The 23260-nt window shown below is 47.3% G+C and overlaps 1 protein-coding gene across 1 annotated transcript; it reads right to left on the bottom strand.

Moving 5' to 3' along the window:
* Positions 1 to 960: 960 nt before the first annotated feature.
* Positions 961 to 23228, bottom strand: KIAA0319L (KIAA0319 like). Its single transcript, XM_065857081.2, has 21 exons — positions 23031 to 23228; positions 21753 to 21919; positions 18773 to 19467; positions 15124 to 15415; positions 14505 to 14606; positions 13571 to 13668; positions 12833 to 12920; positions 11626 to 11718; positions 10823 to 10955; positions 9540 to 9768; positions 8837 to 8960; positions 8151 to 8283; positions 7445 to 7593; positions 6991 to 7142; positions 6671 to 6809; positions 6199 to 6358; positions 5073 to 5215; positions 4833 to 4955; positions 4249 to 4339; positions 3826 to 3917; positions 961 to 2555 (listed from the first exon to the last, which is right to left on the bottom strand). The coding sequence occupies exons 2-21, from the start codon at positions 21892 to 21894 to the stop codon at positions 2368 to 2370; spliced, it is 3366 nt and encodes a 1121-aa protein (XP_065713153.1). The 5' UTR covers positions 21895 to 21919; positions 23031 to 23228; the 3' UTR covers positions 961 to 2367.
* Between the last annotated feature and the right edge of the window lie 32 nt (positions 23229 to 23260).

Below are 23260 nucleotides of genomic sequence, written 5' to 3'. Positions count from 1 at the left end.
GCCTAAGAGGAGCTTGCGCTCTGCTGTCACAAACCCACTGTCACAAACCCGCGCTCGGCAATGACAAATGACTAATGAGCGAGGCAGCTGCCTGACCAAGCCGCTCGGCACGGAAGGAATGCCAGAGCTCACCGCAAAACGCATCCTGGGCGGGCGGTGCTGCCCGTTAACGCACGCCAACCCCAGCGTGTGGCACCCGCGGCCAGATGCGAGGATGGGAAAAGAGCCTCCGCTGAACAAAGGTGTGGGCGATAACAGCTGCACGGATTTTAATTCTTCCCTCCTCCGTAAGGAGAAGCTCGGCTTGTTTGAAAGCAGCCTCTGCCCCCCACGAGGGGCTCTGATCCCTGCAGCTACCAGTGCCCCATGGCCGAGCCCCACTGGCTGCAGGGGGACTTCCCCAGACGGGCAGGGACAAGAGGCTCAAAAAGCACAAGGACCACAATCAGAGAGAATCCAATGTCTCTGCTCCAACAGCACAACCCGCTTCCAGGCGCAGTCCCAGGACCACATTTGATCCCTCCCTGCACCTTCAAAACCACGTTTTGTCAGTTTGTTCACCTTACATCCAAACAAAGGGATCAGAGTGGTGTCACCCAAGAGTTAAGCGTCCGGCCGTCGCCCAGTTGACAGCAGCGGCTGCAGCCGGTGCTGGGCCGTGTCCCTTCGAGACGTCACGTCGCCGGGAGCATCGCGGTGTCAGCCCCATCCGTGTGTGGTCCTGGGAGGGAAGGAGCCGTCGGGAGAGCGGGTGCAGGACAGCGGGAAGGGGACGCTGGCGCTGAGCCACACGGACAAGCCGCAGGGTGGCCCTGCCATGATGGTGACAAGTGAGAGCAAGTCCTGCGCCTGGCAGAGCCGGGAGGGCTCCAGGCTGATGGTCGGGAGAGCCGCAGGCTCCAGCGCTGGTGCCCGAGGACGACATGATGGTCGGGAAATGAACTTAGCAGCAGCCATGACTACATTCAGCGAGGGAACATTCCCTCCCATTCAATAGTGTTTAATCTTCATCTAGCTCAACACAAATCAGTAGTGCAGCAATATAAATACAACCGAGGAAGTTAAAGCCTTTTTGGCTTTCATAGCTCAAAAAAAAAGCCAACAAAACAAGTTTCCAGTTTTTAAATTAAACACGAAGAAAGGCAATGAGCCACACACCCATCCAGAGGAGCAGTGGCATCCTTCACGCCAGCAAGAGGCTGATTCCTGCCCAAGGACAGGGGTGCCACTCGTGAAAGCAGCACAGTGAGATAACGGAGGGGTACAGGAAAGGACCCCCCAAGTGCCAGAGCCTTGACACGCGGCCAGCGCCACCGGCACTCACCATGCAATGGCCTCGGCTACCAAGTTCCCTTTTCCAGTAATGTGAGGCCACTAAGTTGCCGGGCAGAGGGCGCAGCCAGCTGCTGGGGACCCAAGGTAGCAACCCCTGTTTGCCTGGCTTGTGCAAATTTTCAGGTAAACCAAAACAAAAACCACAGTATATGGCATTTCATAACTGAGATATGGTTAATGTCCAGACTCACGGACGGCTTGGCGACCCACGGAAGGTGCTGGGGCCACTGCACATGTCACAGCTTCGGAATTCAGCCAGACGTTCGACACAGGTAGCACAGGCGGGCGTCCCCCCAGCGCAGAGGGGTGTCCCAGCCCAGGCAATCCCCACAGCCTTTCACACCCCAAATGCCACCGTGTCACCAACGCTCCCAGTGAGAAGGGCCTGTCAGTAATTTGGAACAGCTACAAACCCCCCTCCTACCCACGAGCTGATGGAGTGTGACCATGGTGTTTAGATTCCCCATCCTCTACACTCCAAAAGCAGCCAAGTGCATGTGAAAGGGCAAGTGTAAATTAAAATAGTGCTTAAACCATTAGGGAAGGTGGGAGGAAAAGAGAAAAAGAGCCGTTTGATAGCAGAAGTAACCCGTGGTAGGCTGTAGGAGCCTGAAGGGAGCTCAGAGCACAGCTCAAAGCGCAGCCTCAACCTTCCTCCTCCAAGGAGCTGCCGTGGAGCTGAAGTCCGAAGTCCCGGGTGTTTCTTCCATGCAGTTCGAGTGGGCCAGGGGGGTCCTGCAGTCACGGTCGCTCCAAGTGGTTCTGTCCTGCCGCTCTCCAGACGCCAGCTCTGTCCTTTCCGACGCTTCACCCGGAGTTCACAGTTGCTTTCTCCTCCCTTTGATTTCCCTTGAAGTTCAAATTCAAGTACAACCAGTTTTAACTGAATGAAAAGAAACCCACAAAAACAAAGTTATTTTCTGTGAAACAAGTTAGCAGCGTTGTCCTCATCAAACCGGCCACCAAGGTCGGCGTAGGACGGGGACAGGAGCGGCCTTTCCCACCAAGCTCGGCGACGGCCGCCCCAGGGAGCTATAGGATTTCCTCCCTCTGGCTCTTGGCTTTGGGCGCCACTTGTCCATTGCGCAAGGAGCCGTTCTGGCTGCGGAGCAGTTTCCCTTTCTCGCGGTCAGGCCAGGTGAAGATGGCTTCATCGCTGTCCAGTTCGGACTCCGAGTGCATCAGGCTGGTGTTGAGGACCTGGGCTTTCTGTCTGCCGCCTTGAAGGAGAGAGATTCCAGGGTTACACAACCTCACCTTACTCCGTTCCCTCTTTAAGTCTCCTTTTCCTCTCACGTCAAAGAGGCAGTGTAATCAGAATTCCCCGTTTCTGTCACTTATTCCCTCAAACACTGAAGCCAAAGCGATCCTTTTTCAGACACCCTGGCACCACAGAGGTCAGGACGACACTGGGAGACAGTGCAAAGTCCAACAAACAGGTAGGAAAGCAAATGACACTGGAAAGGGCTGTGAGTACACATGGGAGCTCTGTCTCCCTGACCTTGCTCAAGGCATTGTCTAAAAAGCTCTCTGAGGGCTAACGGCTGGAGCAAAGAGAACACGCAGGTGTGTGAGGGAAGATGGCTGCACTCTTACCACCCTCCCTACTCTCATCTCTGCCTCTCCTGCCTGCAAGGGAGGAGACATAAATTAGCGGGCTGCATTCAGATTAACGCACAAGGACAGGAGAGACACATTTACCGATATTGTCAGCAGAGGAATATTTAAATTTAGCTTTTCCTTAATGGAGAAATGCAACATTTCCTCTGTTAGCAGAATGCTCCCTGGACATATCTAGCAGGGAAAAAGGCTTTAGTCAGCAGCCGGCCTCAGAAGGAGCAGGATGAGTTTAGTTACCAGAGAGCAAATGGTTGAGGCACATTTGCTACAGACTGCAGAACAACGAGCCCTTTATTTAACAGTGGGGCTCTTCTGTGCGAGGTGACAGATGGTCAGATTAAAGCAGAATTGGGTGCTGAGGGAGGAAAATACACCCTTTTTTTTCAAGAGTATCTGTATTTGTGCAGTTGGGGCAGGCGGGTTCTGGGAGGATTTGTCCCATCAGCTCTTGCTGCAGTGCCCTCCAATGCTGCTCCAGGCACTGTTCCCTTCGCTGGATCACCAATAAATGGGATAACACCAGGATGAGCAGTTATTTTCCACTAGCAAACATGGATCACAGACTATTTTCCCCACACCGTTACAAGAGGTTTTCCCACATTTCCCGGTCAGTCAGCAGGTGACCACGGGTATCAGGTACAATCACAGCAAAAACGACCCAGCCTGAACTAACTCACTGATCTTTGCAGGCTCTAGGCCAGCAATGTGGCCAGGAAAACATGGGTAAGAGCCCTGAGGACAAGTGACCAGCGTGGTCCAGCAGGTCTGTAGCCACACAGTTTGCTTCACCCTGGGATTTTGAGCCCGCTGAGGAAAAGCGTTCTTAGTCAGCACTGTGGAAACGCTGAGCTCTTCCTTCTCATGTTTTACCTGCTTTGGGATTTGGTTTTAACTCCAGGCTTTCTTGATCCGTTGCATCCAAAATCTTGTATTTGCTTTTTCTTTTGGATTTTCCTTTTCGTCTGAAAGGTAAGAGAAGGAATTAAGAGGCAGCCCACTTCTAAAAAAGCCAGGTAAAAAAACAACTCTGATTTTCAAAGCTAACTTGCTTATTTCGGATTATGTAAAGCATTAAAAACCTTGCTTTAGTTGCACATTTAAGGGCCAATCCAAATCTTGCTTCTTAATTGAATCCAGAGTTCTAGGACTTCAATATTTCACGAGAAACACCGAGTAACAAAAACTAACATCACAGATGACCTGTTGGGACGATGGGTTCAAATCTTGCACCTCCCCATGCAGCTACTTGGCTCAGAAGCACCGATACAGGGGGGGTTACAGCCTCTCTCCTACCTCTTACAACAGCAGATCACCATCCAGGACAGGATTCCAAAGGCAACCACAATGAGAAAAGATGCGATGATCACATACAGCACGCTCCACTCTGAAAGCAAAACACAGCAGAGATAAATACATTTGGGCACCTCAGAAAGCTGACAGCGTGTGCTTTGGGTGATATTCTTGGAAAGAGAAAGGCCTGACCCTTTGCAGAATTCGAGTCCAGCATCCATCACTGCCAGCACCACTGACTCACCTACGGAAGTCAGAGGCTTGAGATTGCGTGCATGGACTCGCTGCACAAGGGCATTTTTCAATGTCTGTTGATGTATAAAACTTGCTTTTCCTGTGGCACGTGTGACTTCTACACTAAGAATGGTCTCAACCCTTAGTGTGTGTTCACCAAGGGTCTGAAGGAGTCACTTCCCTATCAAATATCGCCTGCCTAGAAGGTAACGTGTAGCAAGCCCAGGGCAGGGACTACCTCCTCCTGTCAGCATCATGTCAGAGATATCGTGAGAAGGCACGTACCCGTTACTCTGCCCCCCAGCTTTCAAACGCTTTCCAAAGATGAACAGTCCCAGGGAGACTGCACGTACCGCAGTTGCTTTCGCCGTCCCCCATCTGCACCCTGATGAAGTTCTCCATCCAGAAAGGGTCACAGACACAGCGCTTGGTGAAGGAGTCACAGCGCCCGTGCTCGGAGCAGTTCAGCTGACACGCTAGGGACCAAAACCAGCAAGGTCAAGCGAACGGCTCGCGGGTGAGGCAGAAATGGGATGGGATAGTTCAAGACAGGAAGTCCCTGCAGAGCCCGTGCCACAGCGACTCGTACTTACTGACTGTGTTGATTTCTAATGCCCGGAAGATGAGGAAGTCTGACTGTTGTTTCCGTAGTTCGTTTTTCAGCGTCCAGGCGACCTCTCGTCCTTTGAATATCTGGTGGGGAGGCTGGTTCTGCACAAAAAACACCATCTTCGTGCTGCAAGTCAGAGAAAAACGATTAATCTCATCAGGTAGAGAGCCATTCTCCCCAGTCTGTCACTAGAGGGGTTTATTCTGAATCTCCTATTTATTTGAAGGCCAGACTCCTGGCTCCATCTTGACAGCAATAATGGTAGAGCTGGTCATTGCATTAACTTTATGACAGAACAACTTGCTCCACTACGCTTGCCAGGTTTGCAGAGTCCTGTGTATCCTTCAGATTCACAAAGGGATGCATGGATGTTTCAGGTTTTTTATTACCAGCGAGCCTATGAGTCAACAGGATATTAGTGAAGCTCTCAGAATATGTGGAAAAAAACAAAACAAAACACAAAAAAACAATAAACTGGCAGCTGAGGGGAAAAAAAAAAGTGTCTTTTTTAAACAGTACAAGTTACTTTGATCGTCGAGGCAAAAATGGGATCTTAAAGCCATCTGTCAGAAAATAATCTCTGCTCTTTTATAACACTTCCCTCTTGTCTGTCTACTTAATAAGCATCTAAACAGATGAAGCATTAATTACAAGAATCCCTTACTTGCCTTACTCAGTGAAGAACAGTGGCAACTGGCCTGGCCATGGCAGGGATAGAAAGGTAATATTACAACAAAAAGTGCTGGCTCTTCTGTTCTGAGCTCTTTAGGTTTGCACAGACAATGAATTCTGATTTTACTGCTACAGCAGGCAACTTGGACACGAAGGAATGAATACGTTACTCAACTCAGGAAAGCCCAAAGTATAACTGCAGATTTCTTGCTGACTTGCTGCATGACTTTAAGCACATCCCTTGACCCTTTTTCAGTGCTTTATCTACCCAAGACCTGCTTGGCAACACACCTCTGACCCAAACAAGCAGGAATAGCCATGTTAAGCAGCATCTCTACATGTTTCGATTGCCCAATCTGCTTCCCAAGAGAAAAATCCCCTTGTTTTACTAGACCCGCAAGCAATTTCCCTCTGTGTACCCCCCAGACGAACCCCACCTTTGCTCAGTGTACGGCTGGATCTTCTGCACGGTAATGTCCGAGTCGAGGACCCCCAGCAGCACCCCGATCTGTCGGATGAACATACCCTTCTGCCTCTCAGTCAGTTGGCTCACATTAACATCCAGAATTATCTCCACAAGGTTATTTTTCCTAGGATCTGGCGAGAACACACATAATACAGATCTTTAGAACTTCTATTTAACAGTCTGCGTACAAGTCAGGTCTCTAAAATTACAGATCCACACTGTAGGAAGAGACAAAGTCAATGACTTTCACAGGTAACAGCAAGCAGGAAGAGTCAGCCCCAACAAAAACACATGAAAATACAATCACATCCCCCAAAACTTTTGACTTTTACAGTTCTGAGCTGGACTAGACCACACATTTTAATCTCAGTACACCGTATCCATACATAGGGCTTGCTAGTGCTCTCTAGGCATGCGTGGTACAGCACAAAACCCAGACTCACCAGGTTTCACTTCCACTGTGGTCCTTTCCACATCACTCTCTCCTTTGGCATCTGTTACTCTGAGGTGGAACGTGTAGGTCCCTTCTACCAGATTGGACAGGAGGAGGACGGGATGATGGTCTGAATTATTTAAGACTTCCTGGAAGGCAGAGCAAAATAAGTATCAGGAAACAAAGGATCAAACTAGCATGACAGATCGTCACACTTAAGGATATCAAAGGTAACGGGTGCCAACAATCAGCCTTATGTTTCCTCAGGAGCTGCCAGCGCTATCTCTCACTGAGTTTTGTGGTGCTGCCGTTTAAGAAAACCAAGCTCACCCCAGCAGCAGGGCTCCCCTCGTCCCGGGTCCACAGGTAGCTGACAATTCCCTTATCATCAGAGGACTTGGATCCATCCAGCTCAGCCGTGTTTGTGGGCAAGGTGATGACAACATTTCCAGCGATCTTTGCAACCGGCGGCTTGTTTATCTCTAAGGAAACAGAAAGAAAGCAGTTGGAGAAAAATCTGGTCATACTCAAACAAAAACTGCTGCATTAGATCTTTGGAAATCCCTGTCTAACCCCAGGGGAGGAGAAGGGAAACAATGTATCGCAGCATTTGGCTGAAGATACCGCTCCTCCAGAAAGGGCAGAGCCTTGGGTTAAAGACATTTCAGTGTTATCCACATTATCTTTTACCTATTTTTCATTTTGGCACGCCTCTGAACGTGGGTTTTGCTGAACTGCTCAGAGTTAACCTGTGTGAGGCAGCTCAGCACATGCCTGGACATACCTTCTTTGACAATGACGTTGACGGAGCTTTGGCTCTGCAAGTTCCTCTCGTCTTTAACCGTCAGAGTAAACTCGTACGTCCCAACTTGGAGGCCGGTTACAGTGGCAATGCTGCTGTTGGCGTTCTCCAGCTTGACACCATCGGGGCCCCTAACCAAAGCACAAGAGGATCTGCTTGAACTTGGCACAGGTCACGGGAGCTTGTGTCACACCAAGCAGGAGGCTCAAGCTCAAGCAGAGGATGCAAACACACAGCTGCCTGGAAATAGAGAGTCCACGACAAAATGCAAAATTGTTTTCTCCAGTTACAAGAGAATCAAAAGCGAAAGTGCAGCCCTAGGAACAAAACCCGTGATTTCTGGTGGTTTAGTGTTTTGGTTATTTTTAAATCAGGGGAGCACTGATATCAGCATTTAAGTAAAGTTTACCAAAAGTGGTACTTTCAGCAAAATCAGCTCATAAACTGCACAATAAGCCATTTTTTTTTAAGGAAAAGTATAAAGAAAAATAGTTTCTTCATTTCTAAGAGCTTTGCACACTTTGCATTAGAAAACAGAAAAAGCTACCGCAAGTTGCTCACAGGCTTTTTCCTGAACTCCCTGAAGCACTTCAGGGAATTTAGAGTTTGAAGGTAAGCAGGACAAGAAGAAGAGAACATTAACCAAGCCAGAAGGCCCTGCTGTTACCTGATTACAGAGGATACACACCGTGTTTTTTCCCAAAGAAAGGAGACAATCTTCTGGTCATCTGAGCTCTTGCTGCCATCCAGAGTGGTGCTGTCCACAGGAAGAGTCAATTCTTTATCTGGACCAGCATCCGCCTTCGGGGGCTTATTGTTCTCTGAAAAAGGATTGCAATATTTTTCATACACATACCGTAAAAGGTGGAGCTTAAAGCCCCAGCATTAAGAAGTTTCTCCATGATCCCTGGTATGCTTATTGCCTGTTATCTCAACCTTGTACTCAGAAAAAGTGAGGTTAAAAGCAGTTAAGAGTTCAGATCAGCGTTTCATTCACACATCTGCAATAAAATGAGAAGAAAATCGAGGGGTTCTGATTTTTGCTCTCATTCTGTAAGCACTGCTCCACTTCTCCTGCTCCTGTCCCAGGACCAGCACTGTGGGCAGAGACAGCTGCTTGGAAATACAACCCTGCCATTGCAGTGGGATAACTTCAATCAGACCACATTGTGTAAAATAAGAGAACAGCCTAGAAAGGCAATATTCCTAGAAACATGATTTTGTTCATTCATCAGCAACATACCAGCCCAGAACGGTCTTAAATTAAGCAGCTTTTCTGAAAGCAGCACAAAGCTCCCGTGAGACCTAGAGGATGCTGACAGATTGATGCTCGCTTCTAACCCTGGAATGGAAGCGGCAAAAGCAGCAGCTCACCTGGCTGGACTATCACCGTGACCTCTGCAGTGGATTGGTGCCCAGCGGAATCCGTCACTATCAGCTGGTAAGTGTAATCGCCTTCTTGCATCGCCGAGAGCTGTAAGACCGGTGTCCTCACCCCCTTCGAGAAAACATAGTCATGTATTCAAAATAATCCCTACACAGATGATAGATCAGAAGATCCTGCTTCTAAAACAACTATTATCAACAGATTCAAAGGGCCTCAGTCTGGCTCCACACCTGGGGATGGCACTTAGGCATCCCTATTATACCACCATTGATTCCGCTACCACTGATGTTCTGAGAAGTCAGCAACCGAACAGAGAAAGAACGCGCTTCCCTAGCAGGTTAAAGTGTGATCAAGTTGTGCTGAGAGCTGCTGTAAAAAGCATCAGAATCCAAAGCCATCAGGTTTTCATTTCTCTTCATCGTCCATTCTTGAGCAGTATTTAAAACCGCATCGCTCAAGGAAGGAAACAGGACGCCAGTGAAAACCTGTGGCCAGACTGGCGCACCAGCTCAGGCACTAAGCCAATACCAGCTTCATGAGGATTTAGTTTTAAGCATATATTTAATCATCACGTGCTGGTTTTGTAGGATTATAAGTCATTTGCTAAGAGTAATTTTAAAATTATTTGATTATAGAAAAAAAAGCCAGCTAGTGCAAGAGCCAGCATGAGCATGGGAGAGCCACACTGACCTGCATCTCCATCACCTTCCCTTTGCTGTTCGGGCTGAGCAGCCACTCGTAGCTGACGATGCTGTGATCATCGGTGCTCTGATTCCCATAGAGGGTGATGGAGTTCTGAGGAAGGGTGATCACTTGGTTTGGGCCTGCGTTTGCCACTGGAGGATAATCCACGGCTTTGTTCACAGTCAGGTTTGCAGTGGTGGAGTTGCTGGCACCATCTGAGTCCACTACTGTTAGACTGAAAAAAAAAGGCAGCGAAGAGTCAAGATTATCCAGCTGAACCCAAAACACTGGCTGGAGTTAACTGAAATGCAAAAGAAGAATTAGAAACTTAAGACACTTTCAAGACCAGGAGAGTAATTTTTTTAAAGAAGTGAAAAACCCCTATGGTTTGAGGCAACAGTGCTTTTCCTGAGTATTAATTTCCCCCAAACACACAATTATCAGCCTCAAAGTGATGCAAGAAATTCGGTCACGTCCACCTCTAACTCGAAATCTACCAACCAGTTCCAAGATTAAACCACCCTAGTGAAAGATCAGCAGCTTTTACATACACAGTTGTAATGGAAAAGATCTCCCTGAGTATGACACCGCTTCCCAATGGGAGGTGTTCATTAACAACGACACAGAAGTTCATTAATAACCCACCAGTGCCCTGAACACCGTGTGCTTCTACAGGTAGGGCCAGGACCCCAAAAGCAGCTTTCTGCTAAATCTGGATCTGAGCATCAATCTGATTAGTTCACATACCAACTGCTTTGGAAGAAAACAATGCTCAGTTATGGACACTCGCGTTTACTTTATTTTAACTAGAACTGCTGATGCAGCACATGGACATCACACCAAAATGCAGAGCAAAGGAAAAACACAGAACACTGAAGTAAAATCAGCTACTGTCTACTACTCAGGTACATGCAGAAAACCATTAAGTTTCATTCACTTATCTGGGACAAACACATTGCATTTGAAAACTGGATTTAAAGACTGCATTTCTTCCTAAGCCTTTACCCAAACAGTTTAGATTTGACATTTCAAGAGACATTTTGTAGCGCTGGCAGACCATACGTTCCCTTCTGCCATCATCTTAGACCAGCGCTACAACTTAAGAATCAAAAGTAGCTGGATAGCTTATCTCTTCTGAAGTGCAAAGCTATGAAACTACCTGGAAATGTAGGAGTGGAGAGAGAGAACGTCACAAAACAGAGTTCTCACCCTGTTTCACCTTTTTTTTTTTAAACCAGACTAACACTTTAAGGGATGAGAATTGATCAACTCTTGCAGGTATAACCCACCTGAATGTGTAATTCCCGGGTACCAGGTTGGTCAGTGTCAGTATGGCAGTGTCGCTAGAGACCTTTTCCTCCCGCAGAGGACCCTTCAGCTCTTCCCAGTGATAGCTGACAATTTTATCATCATCAGTGCTTTCTGTTTCAGTTGTGGAAGAAATGAACATACGAGGAGTTGGAAAATGCTTCACAAACCCCGGGTGTTTAGTTCCCTACTCCAGCACTGGGCTTAGCAGCCAAAGGTGGGTTTGGTCCAAGCCCAGAGGTCTCTGTTGTGCCCAGATACACAAACTGTATCCTCTTCTCTACCTTGTTTCACAGGGATACTCAAACATTCTTAATCCCAGGTTTGTATGTGTGCTGGGGAATGACAAAAAGCCCAAACCAAAATTCTAACAAAATACTAGTTGGGGTAAGACAACCTGAATATACTTAAAGAAACCCCTGAAAACTCTAGTGCAGGCCAGAATCAGGAAGGGTGCTGTGTTAGCTAATAATGTTTGAAGCTTAACACAAGAGGCCAGTAATTTTGACCGACAGTCGTTTTTCTTATTCTAAGCAGCAACCTCTAGAGCTTTTCCTTTTTTAGGAATTGGCTCAGGCCAGTGCCCTTCAAAAGGAAACATGGAGAGATGCTGTCATGTGTGTATTCCCCTCTCCTGACAAGAGAGGCTGATTCTTTTCACTAGAGCGTGTTTGATCGTGTCACGGCCAGTTCCTCTTAACCTTTACCCAAAGGGTCAGCCCAGAACCAAACACACAGAAACTGGGCTTGCTAGAGCACTGCCCTTTAAACTGTGGGTACTCACGGCTGCCGTCAATAACCGTGGAAATGGTTGGCAGTGAAATCTCCTGGAACTGCGGGGACACGATGGCAACAGGAGGCTGATTCACCCGAGGCTCTGCAACAACAACCAAGCTGTTATAACGACATCTACAGGCAGATCGCAATAAAAACACCCTGCCAAGGAACTCCGAAAAACCACTCTGCTGTTGTGCGCCATGAGCAGCAAGCAGAATATACATTGCACATCCTCTTCCCAGCCCTATTTACCCCTCAGTGCCGCAGTCAGTGAGTCCAGAGCGTGGAATTGCTGCACCACCAATCAGACTGACCACAGCGAACTGCACAATCAATCACAGCGACTCGTGCTATCAGCAAGTTGTACACCAGCGTGGGGAAACAGTGCTAACAAAAGGGATTTAAACAAGGAAGGAGGCAAACTGCCACACTAATGCTCTGGAAATGGCTGCGCTGCATCAGTTCTCCCATACTGGGGCAAGTATTTCAGCACAGACCACTTGAACAGAGCAGCACCTACAGCTTCTTGCCAAAGTTTAGCTGCTGCTCTGAAAAATGAATGATTTTGATGCATGCTGCCAGCTGCAGATTCACTGCTTATAAGGAAATGATCAGCAACAGCATCCAGAAGGCCAGCCACACACTCTTGCTAATTTAGGGAGTGCAAGAGCACTTCTTTGCCCACAAAGCTTGGAGAAAAAGTCTTGCTGAAGTGTACAAAATTCAGGGTTTTGCATAAAAGGCAATGCAGAACCTGTGATTGCTTCTTTACACGGGCCATCTAAAAGCTGAGACGTGGTGAGACAGTGAGCACAAGCTGCTGTATCTACACCAGCCCATCTGCAAACCGCGTCTTATCATAAGGAATGAGATTGGAGTTAACCTGCACGGGGTTGGGAATGATAGGGAAGGAAATAACCTCCAAAGGAGCTTCAAAACTCTGACTTCCCTTCATTTTGTGTTCCTGCTGTTATATGCTTTTTACCCAGTTACAGCTAGTCTTTACTAAAGCAGCGGCTTTCCATGATGAAGCATTTGCTAAACTTCACATCTCAACAAATAACTTAATACATATATATACTGAGTTCACAGCACAATGAATTTTCACTGTGTTAAACCAGGGTCCAGTCAAATACGCCAAACACCATGGTACAGGCATCATGGTTTGTCAGGGACAGACGAAGTCAAGAAAAGACACAATCCTACCAACTCACTTGGATTCACTGTTACATTCACGTAACCCTCTCCACGGGCGTTTTCCCCATCAACGACGACTTTGAATTCATACAGACCAACAGTAAGCTGGAAGGAAACACGACAAGTTATTGACCTTCAGGCCAGTCGCACCTTCTCAGGAGCTGTGAGAAGGTCCAGTTACCACCCTTGGCACAGCAGCACATTAGACACAGGCAATTATGCTCCAACCTACACATACTCAGCAAGGGATGGTTTCCATGCCAAAAAGTATTACGTATCTTTTAGTTTACAATGGCTATGCAGAAACCAGAGACTAGTATTTCTTTCTACCACAGGTGCCCCAGGATTGCCAGTCAAGCTTTATTTTCTAACAACAATAGGCAAACAGAAGAGAGATAACGGAGATTAGTTCAGGTTGTCTGGGCACAGGAATCTGTACTAGCAGGTTGCATTTCAGCTGAGAAAGGCTGCGTGGAAGGAAAAAACCACCTCTCTTCTTGCGTATTTTTACAAAGGGAAGTATTTCTCCTCTTTGTTCTTAAATCCTGAAATCAATTTCTTCTTTCTCTTGTGCCAGATCAATCTCTGTTTTCTAAGATACATAGAAGAGCTTGCAGTCAAACGCTGGCTGCCTGCCCATTCTGCAATTTCCCGTTCATCCTGAAATCAGGTACAAGTCTTTCCTGGCTGCCAGGGTCCCCGTCTTCTCCACTTGCCATTTAATACAACAGGATACGAAGCAGAAAAAGCTTTACCTTAGATAACTTGAGAGTCTGTGAGTGCTTCCCTTCCATTTCTCCACTGTAGTCTTTTGGATGAGTAATCAATTCCCACTCATAGGAATAAGTGGTTCCTTAAGAAAAAAAAAGGTCCAGACATGAGTTTTTACAAGACTGCCTTTCTGCCATGCTAAAGAAAAGCAAAGGCATTAAACATTTAAAAGGCACATTCTGCTGCGCTATGGAGAAATGAGACAGCTTGGAATTTGAGTCGCAGCTTTTTGGGAATATACCCAGGGAAAGCGACAATCTGTGCTTCTAAAAACACATTTACTCTGGAGCCAAACCCCATCTCTCAGCTTCTAAGGCATTAAAGAGCTTTGGAACAATCACAGCTTCAGGATAACAGAAGAGAAAAGCCTTATCACACTCTCAAATCCTGCAGACACAACACAAAGCCAGTGTTTGAACAGGAATGCACCTATCCCTGTTGCTTTACAACACGTAACACACTTGCAGTGCAGCCTCCCACTGCCACTGTGGACAGAGCTCTAGAGAAGACCTTTACAAATACCTGTGAAGGATTTGCATGATGAAATGAGGAGTGTTTAAAACGTCTTCCTCAGCATACCAACCCCAAATCAGACTGCAACCCACCAAATGAGGGATCGCTTGTTAAGACAGCTTGTCACCCATTGGTAAATATCACAAACAGATGCTGAAGATCCGCTGTTTCTTCACACACTCTTAGGGAATACGCTGCCTGCCAAATCTAATGACTGTGTAGCACACTCAGTGCTTTTTGTGTCGTGCTGTTTTCCGGGAGAGATAATAGCACGGGATGAAAAATTTCTACAGGAAAGTGTTCTCTGACAAAAGACATCTGCAAGATTATCCTTATTTAATGCTGTTTATAATGCCTATTTGCCATTGTCACAAGCCCTCAGCAGAACTCCCCGGGAAGCCTTACGAGGTGGCGGCTCAGGAAGCACAAACGCATTCAGCTGAACTTCATTCTTTGGCAGAGTCACTTGGACGCTGTCTCCAGCAGAAACCACCAGCTCCTTCATAACTGAGGGGGGAAAACACAGAATTGAAAGAGAAACAGGAAAAAAACAAACAAACAAACCAATCAGACAAAAAAACCCAACCAAAACTCTGTTTAGAAAAACTGCCTTTCACACCATCTTTGTATTATTTAGCAAAACGAGGAGGCCCTGGCTACATTACTTTTCCAACACAAGCCACTAAAGACACTTAGAATATATTTTCAAGTTTTAGCTGGGATAAGCCCTTAAAAACAATACTAACTCATCAGCACCAGCATCCAATGAGCTTCCTGCCAAAACCAGCTCTGGATGCAGCATTTCCTTCACACATTCCATTTGTTCCCTTGTAAGGGAAAGGAACTTGTGAGATTTATGGTGCCGAAATCACATTCTCAGACCTTACAAGTTAACGGGGTCCAACCACCACCTGCGCTGAAGCACGTACCCCAGCGCTTTTTCAAAGGCACCGTGATTTCTGAAATTCTATTTTTCAGTACCGCAAGGGCTTGTCATCAAAGCCTGGCCAGATGATGTTCTCACCTGGTGTGGTGGTCGTTGTACTCGGTGACATAGCAGCGCTGGTCTGGGTTGTAGAAATGCTGTCGTTTGTGGGGACACCACTTGGCACTGAAGTAGCTGTCTGCAGCTTCGGTGTGCTTTTTTCTGGCACGAGGCTGACCGTGGGCAACACATCCGAGGCGTGAGGATGGAGCAAAGCGTCCTCTGGCTGCCCAGGCTTCTCGGTCTCCCCTGCGGCTGCTGAGCCCTGTGCCACAGGGCTGGAGAACGCAGCCAGCACTGACGGGTCTGGCGCGGGTGTTCCCGTGGGGATCTGTAAAGGAAAAAGTTGTGTTAGCTTGACTTGAGCACTTTTGTTTCACTCTGTTTAAGTTGCACGTCACCTCCACCAGGCTGAAAAGTCCCTGGTTTGTTTTTCTCAGAAGCAGGATGTTTTATTGCTCCCTCTTCTCTCTTTGGAATTGTTTCTCCATGTTCTTCCTCCACGGCTGATACGCCATCTCTAGCACAGCTGAACACCAGTTAATACCATAGATTTAGTTACAGCATATTAGGTCCCATGGCTGTTTATGTGGCAAACCTGTCTATGCTAAAAATTGCAGTGAGTGGAGCTAAAAGAACAGAGAAGTGCATAAGACAGGAACAAAAAACAGGGACCAGGAACAAGAAACAGGGACCAGGAACTGGGGTTCATTTGAGCCATTTATTTTGGCCATATATTCCTTTTTCTAAAGTTGTGCAGTTGGCAAGCACAAAGCAGGAAGATTGCAATGGCATTTTTATGCAATAATCAAATCATCGCAGCAAAGGGAGAATTTATTTCAGAGCTACTCTTCAAAGCAAGGTGACCCGATGCAAACAGCTCCCTGCGTGCGTGCCATGGGAGACGCTGCCGGGGCAGAGAGCTGCGCTTGCGGGCAGAAAGTCCCTCACATCCATACAGGATGAGCCACTTGATTGAAAATAATCAAAGTGGCAGGAACAATTTCCTTTCTTTCATCAGAAAATTCCTTTTACAGTACCTAGCCCCATTCCAGTTCTTAGCCTGCCAGGCAATACTCTTGACAATTTACCTTCCACTGACTCTATTTTGAAAACATCTGTTAAATGTTTTAAATGGAGCAAATGACCAACTTTGACTTGGGAAGCGTTTTGGAGCTGAATTGCCCACCACGGCTCCCCACTCAAGAGCTCATATTGGAGGAAATACTCTCAAGCTTTCATACCATGCTGTTGGCACTCAGGCCAGGAAACAGCAACTGGAAATGCTCTAGACCAGGGTGGGCAACATCGTGCTCGGCAGATGGCCTGGGCTTTACGAAACATTAAATACCAGTTGTAAAAATAAAGCCATCCTACACACACTGCAACAGCCAGCCAGGGCAGGAGTAGCAGTGAAGGCTTCTCTGCAAGAACGTTGGGGTTGTTTTTCAGTCTTTGGCAAATCATTTCTTAACTCTACAGTTAAGAGAGATCCTCTTCCTCCCAGAAGTCTTCAGGATGAATTGACAGCCAAATGTCTGCAGAGAGCTCAAATTAGATAAGCTTTGCCTGGGGCAATGTAACAGTCAAAAATGCCTCTAATGCTTGCAAGCTGAGACATTTCTTATCTTTACTCCATAACCCCAAATTCTTTAAAGCAAAGAACAGAAGATTTCATTCTTGGAGATAAATGAGGAGCAGATGAGAAGTTTGCCAGCTGTCCTGTCTTATTAGCGTAGGAAATCGAGAGAAGGGGCACACTGGCCTGAGTGAATGAATACAGAAGTGTCAAACACTTGATTCCAGTCCCTGCTTGCCTTTGGCGAGGGATAAATGACCTGGTGCCCCAGGAGTCCTGCATCTATCAGATGGAACCAGAGCAGGGGAATCTGTACTGAACCTGAGCTATTTCAAAATCCAGCCCAGGTGAAATTCTACCCATTTCAGCATATGTGTAACTCTACTTATTTTGGCCCAACGCAACTCCCTGATGGAGCATCTCCCTCCTGCAAAGACTGGCCACCTCCCAACTATAAAGCCCTGAATGTTATATCCTTGGCCTAAATTAAACCACTCACAGATCAGCAGTGCAAGGACAGCTGCATAGCTTGCCTTAGATTTTCCCTGCAAAAGCTGGATGGTTCAATAACCAAGGAATTAGCCCAGGGCTGTGTAGAACCAGCTTCAGCTCAATATGCCTGTTAAGGTGGATTGTTTTAATTCTTTCTCCTCCTCAGAAACTCTGTTCTAAACCTCAAAAATATGACAGCCAGGAATTCCATCACAGCAAATAGATTTTAGTAACAAGTTTTTATTTTGATGAACCTGCGTTCTGTCAAGAGATCTGGACCTCCAAAAATCAGTAAGGAGAAGAAAAAGTTAATGACACCGGAGAGTGCTTCCTAAAGATGGGAAATCCTGGATACTCAGCAATATTCAGAAGCTGATTAATCCATATTATTTGGTGTTTGCAACCAGTTTATTGGACAGGCACTGAATGGTAATGATACGACAACTCAGAACGCAACACTGCAAACTCAACAAGCAGGGAGATAGAATGGGGCCACTGGGTAAATATCAGATATCAAGAGGAGGAAAGAACAAGAAGGGTGGAAACGCTGCAGTACTTTGAGTCAGCCCTAAATGCTGCGGGGATCTGGAAAAACCAAACATTTGTGAAGCTTTTGCGGGTGATTTCCCAGGCTGGCCTGGTGCTCTCAGCCGTGGCCCTTGGCCCCACTCCACATCCTGCTCTGCAGGGTGGGGGCTCCGGCAGTCACAGCCCTGCCTGCACCCAGGCTTTGAACACAAGGGACAGAAATGCATTCACTCAAGTTCCCAGAAGGCATCAGGCTCCAACAGTATCAATTCCTAGAAACACGGCAAAACGTATTTAAGGAACAGCTTCACAAAGCAGAATTCTTTCTATTTCACCATCACGAGTTCATGGGCTTTCTGGTGTGATAAGGCTCAAAACACTATTTGCAGATTTCAATTGTTAAATGATGTTTCCATTTTTAAATGTGCCAGTTTCTCCTTAAGACTAACACCTAGATTTACTAGATTAACACTGTACATGTTTGGAGTAGAGACTAACTGGTTTAACTCAACCAATGCCAACCTGAGCCTTGTGGATTTGAGAAGCTGAAGTAGTCCTAAAAACTGAGCGGAAAAGTCGGCATTAAGATGCCACCTCAAGCAAGCAGGCTGACATGGAAGTGCACTGGCAAGTCCACGCATGAGTCTATAAAATAACATATTTAACTGCCTCGATTCACCACTCAAAGGAAAACAGCTGATTTTGTTTTGCGGATTACAGGTAACAGTTTTCAACTCCCAGGCACTTCCACTGACATCACATCTCACTTTTCTTCTCAGCCGGCAAGTACGCTGTGTGATTATACAAAGGACAAGCATCATCACGACATCCAGCTCCCCTCACCTTCCCAGAGACTCTTTATTCCACTGAGGAAAAGGGAGGGAAAAAACCTCCACCCCCCCAATAAAAAACCCAAACAAAAACCCCAACCCTTGGCCTTGCCTCGTTGACAGGAGGCTGAAAACAGAAATCCTGAAAGGTTGACTTAAATCTGCTGAAGTGATAGGAAAAGTCTACATAAAGCAGATTGAGCAAGAAGGTGAGAACTGGCCAAGGTCGCCCCGTTTCTGCTCAAACAATCCCACTTACCCATGACAAACCAACACCGTCTGCATCACTCGATCTATTCACATTATTGCTGTTAGGAGGGAACGGGCTTTTGGGTTTCTGTTCTCTTGGGTTCTGTCCATCTGTCAGCGAGTCCTCTTGATTTGGATGGCCTTTGGGAACTGGCTTGTCTGCCACTAAGCGCCTCAGTACCTGATCCTTCAAGCGCTCCGCTTCGCTTCGGCTGCTTCTGGATTTGCCATGCGGTGCTCTGGCCACAACCTCAGCGTCAGGGCTCGCTGCTCTGTCCCCTCTCCGGACTTCCACCCTGTTCCCTGCCAAGCTCCATGTCTGCAATGACCTCCGCAGCCTTTTTCTCCCCTGTGCAGGGATGTCCCAGTCCAACCACTTGTGCAACCAGGTCTTCACCTCACCTTCTGTCTGAAACTTTAAGGAGCGCTCCATGCTTTTTGATTTCTTTAAAAATACCAAAACAGAGTCAGAAGCGCCAGTCCTGTTCGCCTGACACGTGCCACACATAGCGCAGTTCACCTGGATGCACAGATTTTCCAAGAACCAAAAGGCATCACAGGCGGGGCTCTGGCAGCAAGCGCTCTGACAGGACCAGATGGTATGAAATCCTTCCAGAAGCTGTAAATGATGATCTTCCCACGATTTCAAACGGCCACCAAACACGATCCTCCCCGGTTCGCATTTAGATCTGTTCCAGTTTGCATCTGGGAAAGGGGAGGGAAAACAAAGACAATTCTCAATCCTTTAAAGCAGTGCACAACAGATCCTCATCACTATTGTTAAGATTAATTTAGAGCACAAAAGTAACAGGTTTTCCTCTTCCACGCTGATGTTTGAAGTCAGTCACTTGACTGAAATTCTCCATTTGAGGTTACATCTCCCAGAACAGGGGTCTGTGAGGCCTGCTCTCACCACCTGCTCCACCGTAGGGCTTTCTACGACAGAAATTACCTGTCAAACACGTTTTTGAAGAGTCAAGTTACTTCATGTCTCAGATCAGCAGTAAAGCAGCAACTGCTTTGCATATGTTTGGGGTTTTTTTCTTAGCATGAAAAATTAGAGTGCTTGCAGGGATCAGTGGATTAAGGGCTTCCAAAATTCAGAGCTCTGCAGATTAAGGACTCCCTAAAAATAGACTAATGACCTATGGGACTGTTACACTGTGCTGTGTTCAGCATCCAAGGGATAATAGGTCACTAAAGATTACTTTACGAACGATGTCACTGGATGCTGAGTGGTGCAGCTGGAGGCCACGCTCCAGAGCTGGCTCCCTGCCTGGCAAGAATGAGCTTCTGAACGTAAAGCAAACGGGAAACTTTTTTCTCCATGAAAATAAAGAAATCTGAATTTAATTTATAATATCTCAGACCCCATTTCTCCACAGCATATAAAGAAAAGTTCACGGCAGGCTCATAGAGCAGGACGCTTTCCCAGAGCCAACTGCAACACAGAGAAGTGCAGAGGGAAGGTACCTTTCTGTGCAAGCCTGGGGCTCACAAGCAGCGCTCAACCTGTGCCTCCTAAAGCACCAACTCTGGAAAACTCCGTGAGAGCAGAACAGCACAAATGGATGCAGGCGTCTGTTTGCCTTAGGCTACCTGAAGTGTTTGACTTCAGGGCTTTAAACTCCAGTCACAAGGACACTTAACCCCACACTACTGAGCTGGCGAGGAACTCTGACCCTCCAAATCACAGCTGCTACCCGAAGTTCATGATATCTACGTGCTGCCACCTTCCCCTTCCTCTCGCACCTGGGGAAGAGTCATACACATGACATTCACTCAATTCATTTAAGCACCATGGTAGGGAGCAGAGCTCCACAGCCTACACTTGTAGTTCATCTCTGGAAAGATGTGTTTGTTTTTCTTGGCTTTTTCTTTTCTTCCCAAGTAAAACAGTACAAAAAACGCTGCTCTTCTCAAGAACTCAGGAGTTCCCATCCTGACAATGCAGCTCGGGGCTTTGCTGAACAGCAGTGGAATGGAACGGACAAGAGCAGTTTCTATTAATAAGCTCAGGTTCACAGACTTGCCCAGGCACTTAATCCCTCCTGATATCGGATTAATGATTAAAGACTTGACTCCACAGACTTTTAAAGTCTGTCACATGTAACCAATTATGTCAAAATAACTCCTCTTGCGTAACTCCGCGTGATCACACCAATTTCTAGGCAGTCATAATTCCTCCTCAGTTTAACAAACTCTGCTGCCTAAGTGACACAAACAAGACCAAAAGAACAAAAACTCTACATTGGAAAAAGTGTCCACATCAGGATAACTATGTCATGTAGAATTATATTTGTTTCCGCACACGCATCACCCTTCAAGGTTTAAACTTTCCAAAGCAGATCAGCCCTCAAACACTCACTAAGCAGCAGCCTGGAGAACATGTTCACATAACTGAGAAACAAACCTTCTGAACTGGGATCTGGTGAATGCTACACGCACATATAGGAAAAACATGATTTCTTGGTGAAGATGTGGCCTCAAAACACTCACAGGACCTTAATGCATCTCTCTGAAAAGTGAGAATCTGAACTTCTTAAAAAAAAAGCAAAATAAAATACAATCCGTTATGTGAAGGCTTCCATACAAGCCACCAACTTGGTTATTTACTTGAGCAGGAGGCTGGTTACTCAAGTTTGAACAGGAACTAAAAAAACCCATAACGACTGACTGTGAGCAAATACAGATTATTGACATACTGTGTTTGGGAACAGTCTTAACATTTGAGGGCTTAAAAAAAAATGTTCTTGCCTTCCCAACCTGCTTCAGGTATTCCTTAGGTTAAATTATTTTCCCTCATGCCCCACATCTTTGGTAGCTCATTAGGCAATTATTAAGGGTGGGGCTTTGTTTGTTTTTTAAACCAGCTACAATGTCTACCAATAAATAACTTCCCTTTTCTCTCAGAATGTTTTAAACAAGCGAGAGGGATAAATAGCATTAAAAAAATACAGCTACGGTCCCAGAGAGAACAGAAGAATCACCTGCTGAGGAGCACAAGGCACACAGGCAGGCGCACAGGCAGAGCAGCTGCAGACCTCTCCGCTCCCTTGCTGGCTTTCCCAGGCAGTGTCGCAGCAGGAATTGGGCGCTAATGCTGAACTTGGCTTCCAACCTCTTCTCCATGGCCTTTGTGAGCAGCAGTAGGGCTCTGGAAACAAATAAGAAGCACAAAATATTGACCGGCAATTGATATGTTCTTGAACAGACCAAATCGACGCTATGAAGAGTGTGGAGCATTTGTGAGGAAAAAGGAATGGCTTATCTTATCTGCTGTGACTTAGTTCGGCAGCTGCTAAGTAACTATCGATGTACGACACTAAGACGAAATCCAAAGTGACCAAGTTTCCCATGTTGAACCACAGAAGGTCGCCACACTTGCCTTTGCCATTACCCTTGTCATTTCCTCATCCACCACTTTCAGTGGCAAAACACCTAGTATCACAGCCTAACGGATTCAAAAGATCCATTTAGGAAATTTCAGTTTGAAATATGCCCCAGAGAATGGACACCCAGGCAGGACCACAAGCACAACAGAGGCTCCAATTGACCCCCGCATCTGCCTGGCCGTGTCATCGCAGGCATGTTGGTGCTGGCTGGTACCAGCCAGGACCACAGAGAGACAAGGCAACAGCAATGCTGAGAAACACGGAGCTAAAGACACGTTTTGCTTCATATTTTGCTCCGCAAGGCACAGATTATTAAAGCACTGATGCTCCTTCTCAGCTTTCCTAATACTTAAGGCTCTTTTACAGCCTTGTATGCTATTGAAATCGAAATTAGCTCTGGGTGATGTGACATGAAAACGTTATTTCATAAGTAATAAACATGATCTGTTTTCAAAGGTTAATGAGCTATCATTAGGCACAAAAAGTTAAATCTGCCATTTATGAAGACTCAGAAGGAACGTTAGTACAGATCTATCTGTGCTTTGCTGAAACACTCAGCGCTTGTCAAAATCCAAGGGAATTCCACTCTGGCCGCGAAGAGCGAGGGGCAGGAGCCTGACAGGGGCGGACACGGGAGGGAAACGGGAGATCCGAACCCACGGGGAATCTAAAACCACAGGGGGACCCGAACCCACGGGGGACCAGTCAACGGGTCGGGACGGAAACTTCCCGCCCCCCGGCTCGGTCCCCGCTGCCCCAGTGACTCAGGGCCGGGGCGCAGACACCGACGGGCCGGGCCCGGTAGGAACCCCCGCAGCCCAGCAGTGCCCCGGGGCCGCGACAGGGCCCCGCCAGGAGCGAGCGGGTACCTACCAGGGGGTCATGGCGAGGCGAGCTCGGCGGGCTCAGGCGGGCGGCGGGGCCGGGCCGGGCCTCCAGAGCGGCGGGCCGGGGGGCAGCGCGGCCTCCTGCCCCGCGGCCATGGCGGCGGCGGGCGCCCGCTCACCCCTCACCCGGAAGCTGAACCGCCGCCTCCCGGAACCGGGAGCGCCTCAGCGGGCACCGTCCGGTGAGCGCCGGGACTGCGGAGCCGCCTGTCCCGG

This window comes from Patagioenas fasciata, chromosome 25 (assembly GCF_037038585.1).
Source record: "Patagioenas fasciata isolate bPatFas1 chromosome 25, bPatFas1.hap1, whole genome shotgun sequence".
NCBI lineage: Eukaryota > Metazoa > Chordata > Aves > Columbiformes > Columbidae > Patagioenas > Patagioenas fasciata.
Note: the sequence above shows the minus strand (reverse complement) of the source record. Positions and strands in the feature narration are given on the sequence as shown.

Bases quoted from the DNA above. Each gene is read 5' to 3' on its own strand.
- KIAA0319L (XM_065857081.2), bottom strand. From the start codon at position 21,894: ATGGAGAAGAGGTTGGAAGCCAAGTTCAGCATTAGCGCCCAATTCCTG. The intron at 11,719-12,832 runs GTGAGTTGGTAG...TTGTTGTTGCAG, and splicing joins GAATGTAACAGTGAATCCAA to AGCCTCGGGTGAATCAGCCT. The intron at 8,284-8,836 runs GTGAGCTGCTGC...ATCCTTTTTCAG, and splicing joins CACGGTGATAGTCCAGCCAG to AGAACAATAAGCCCCCGAAG.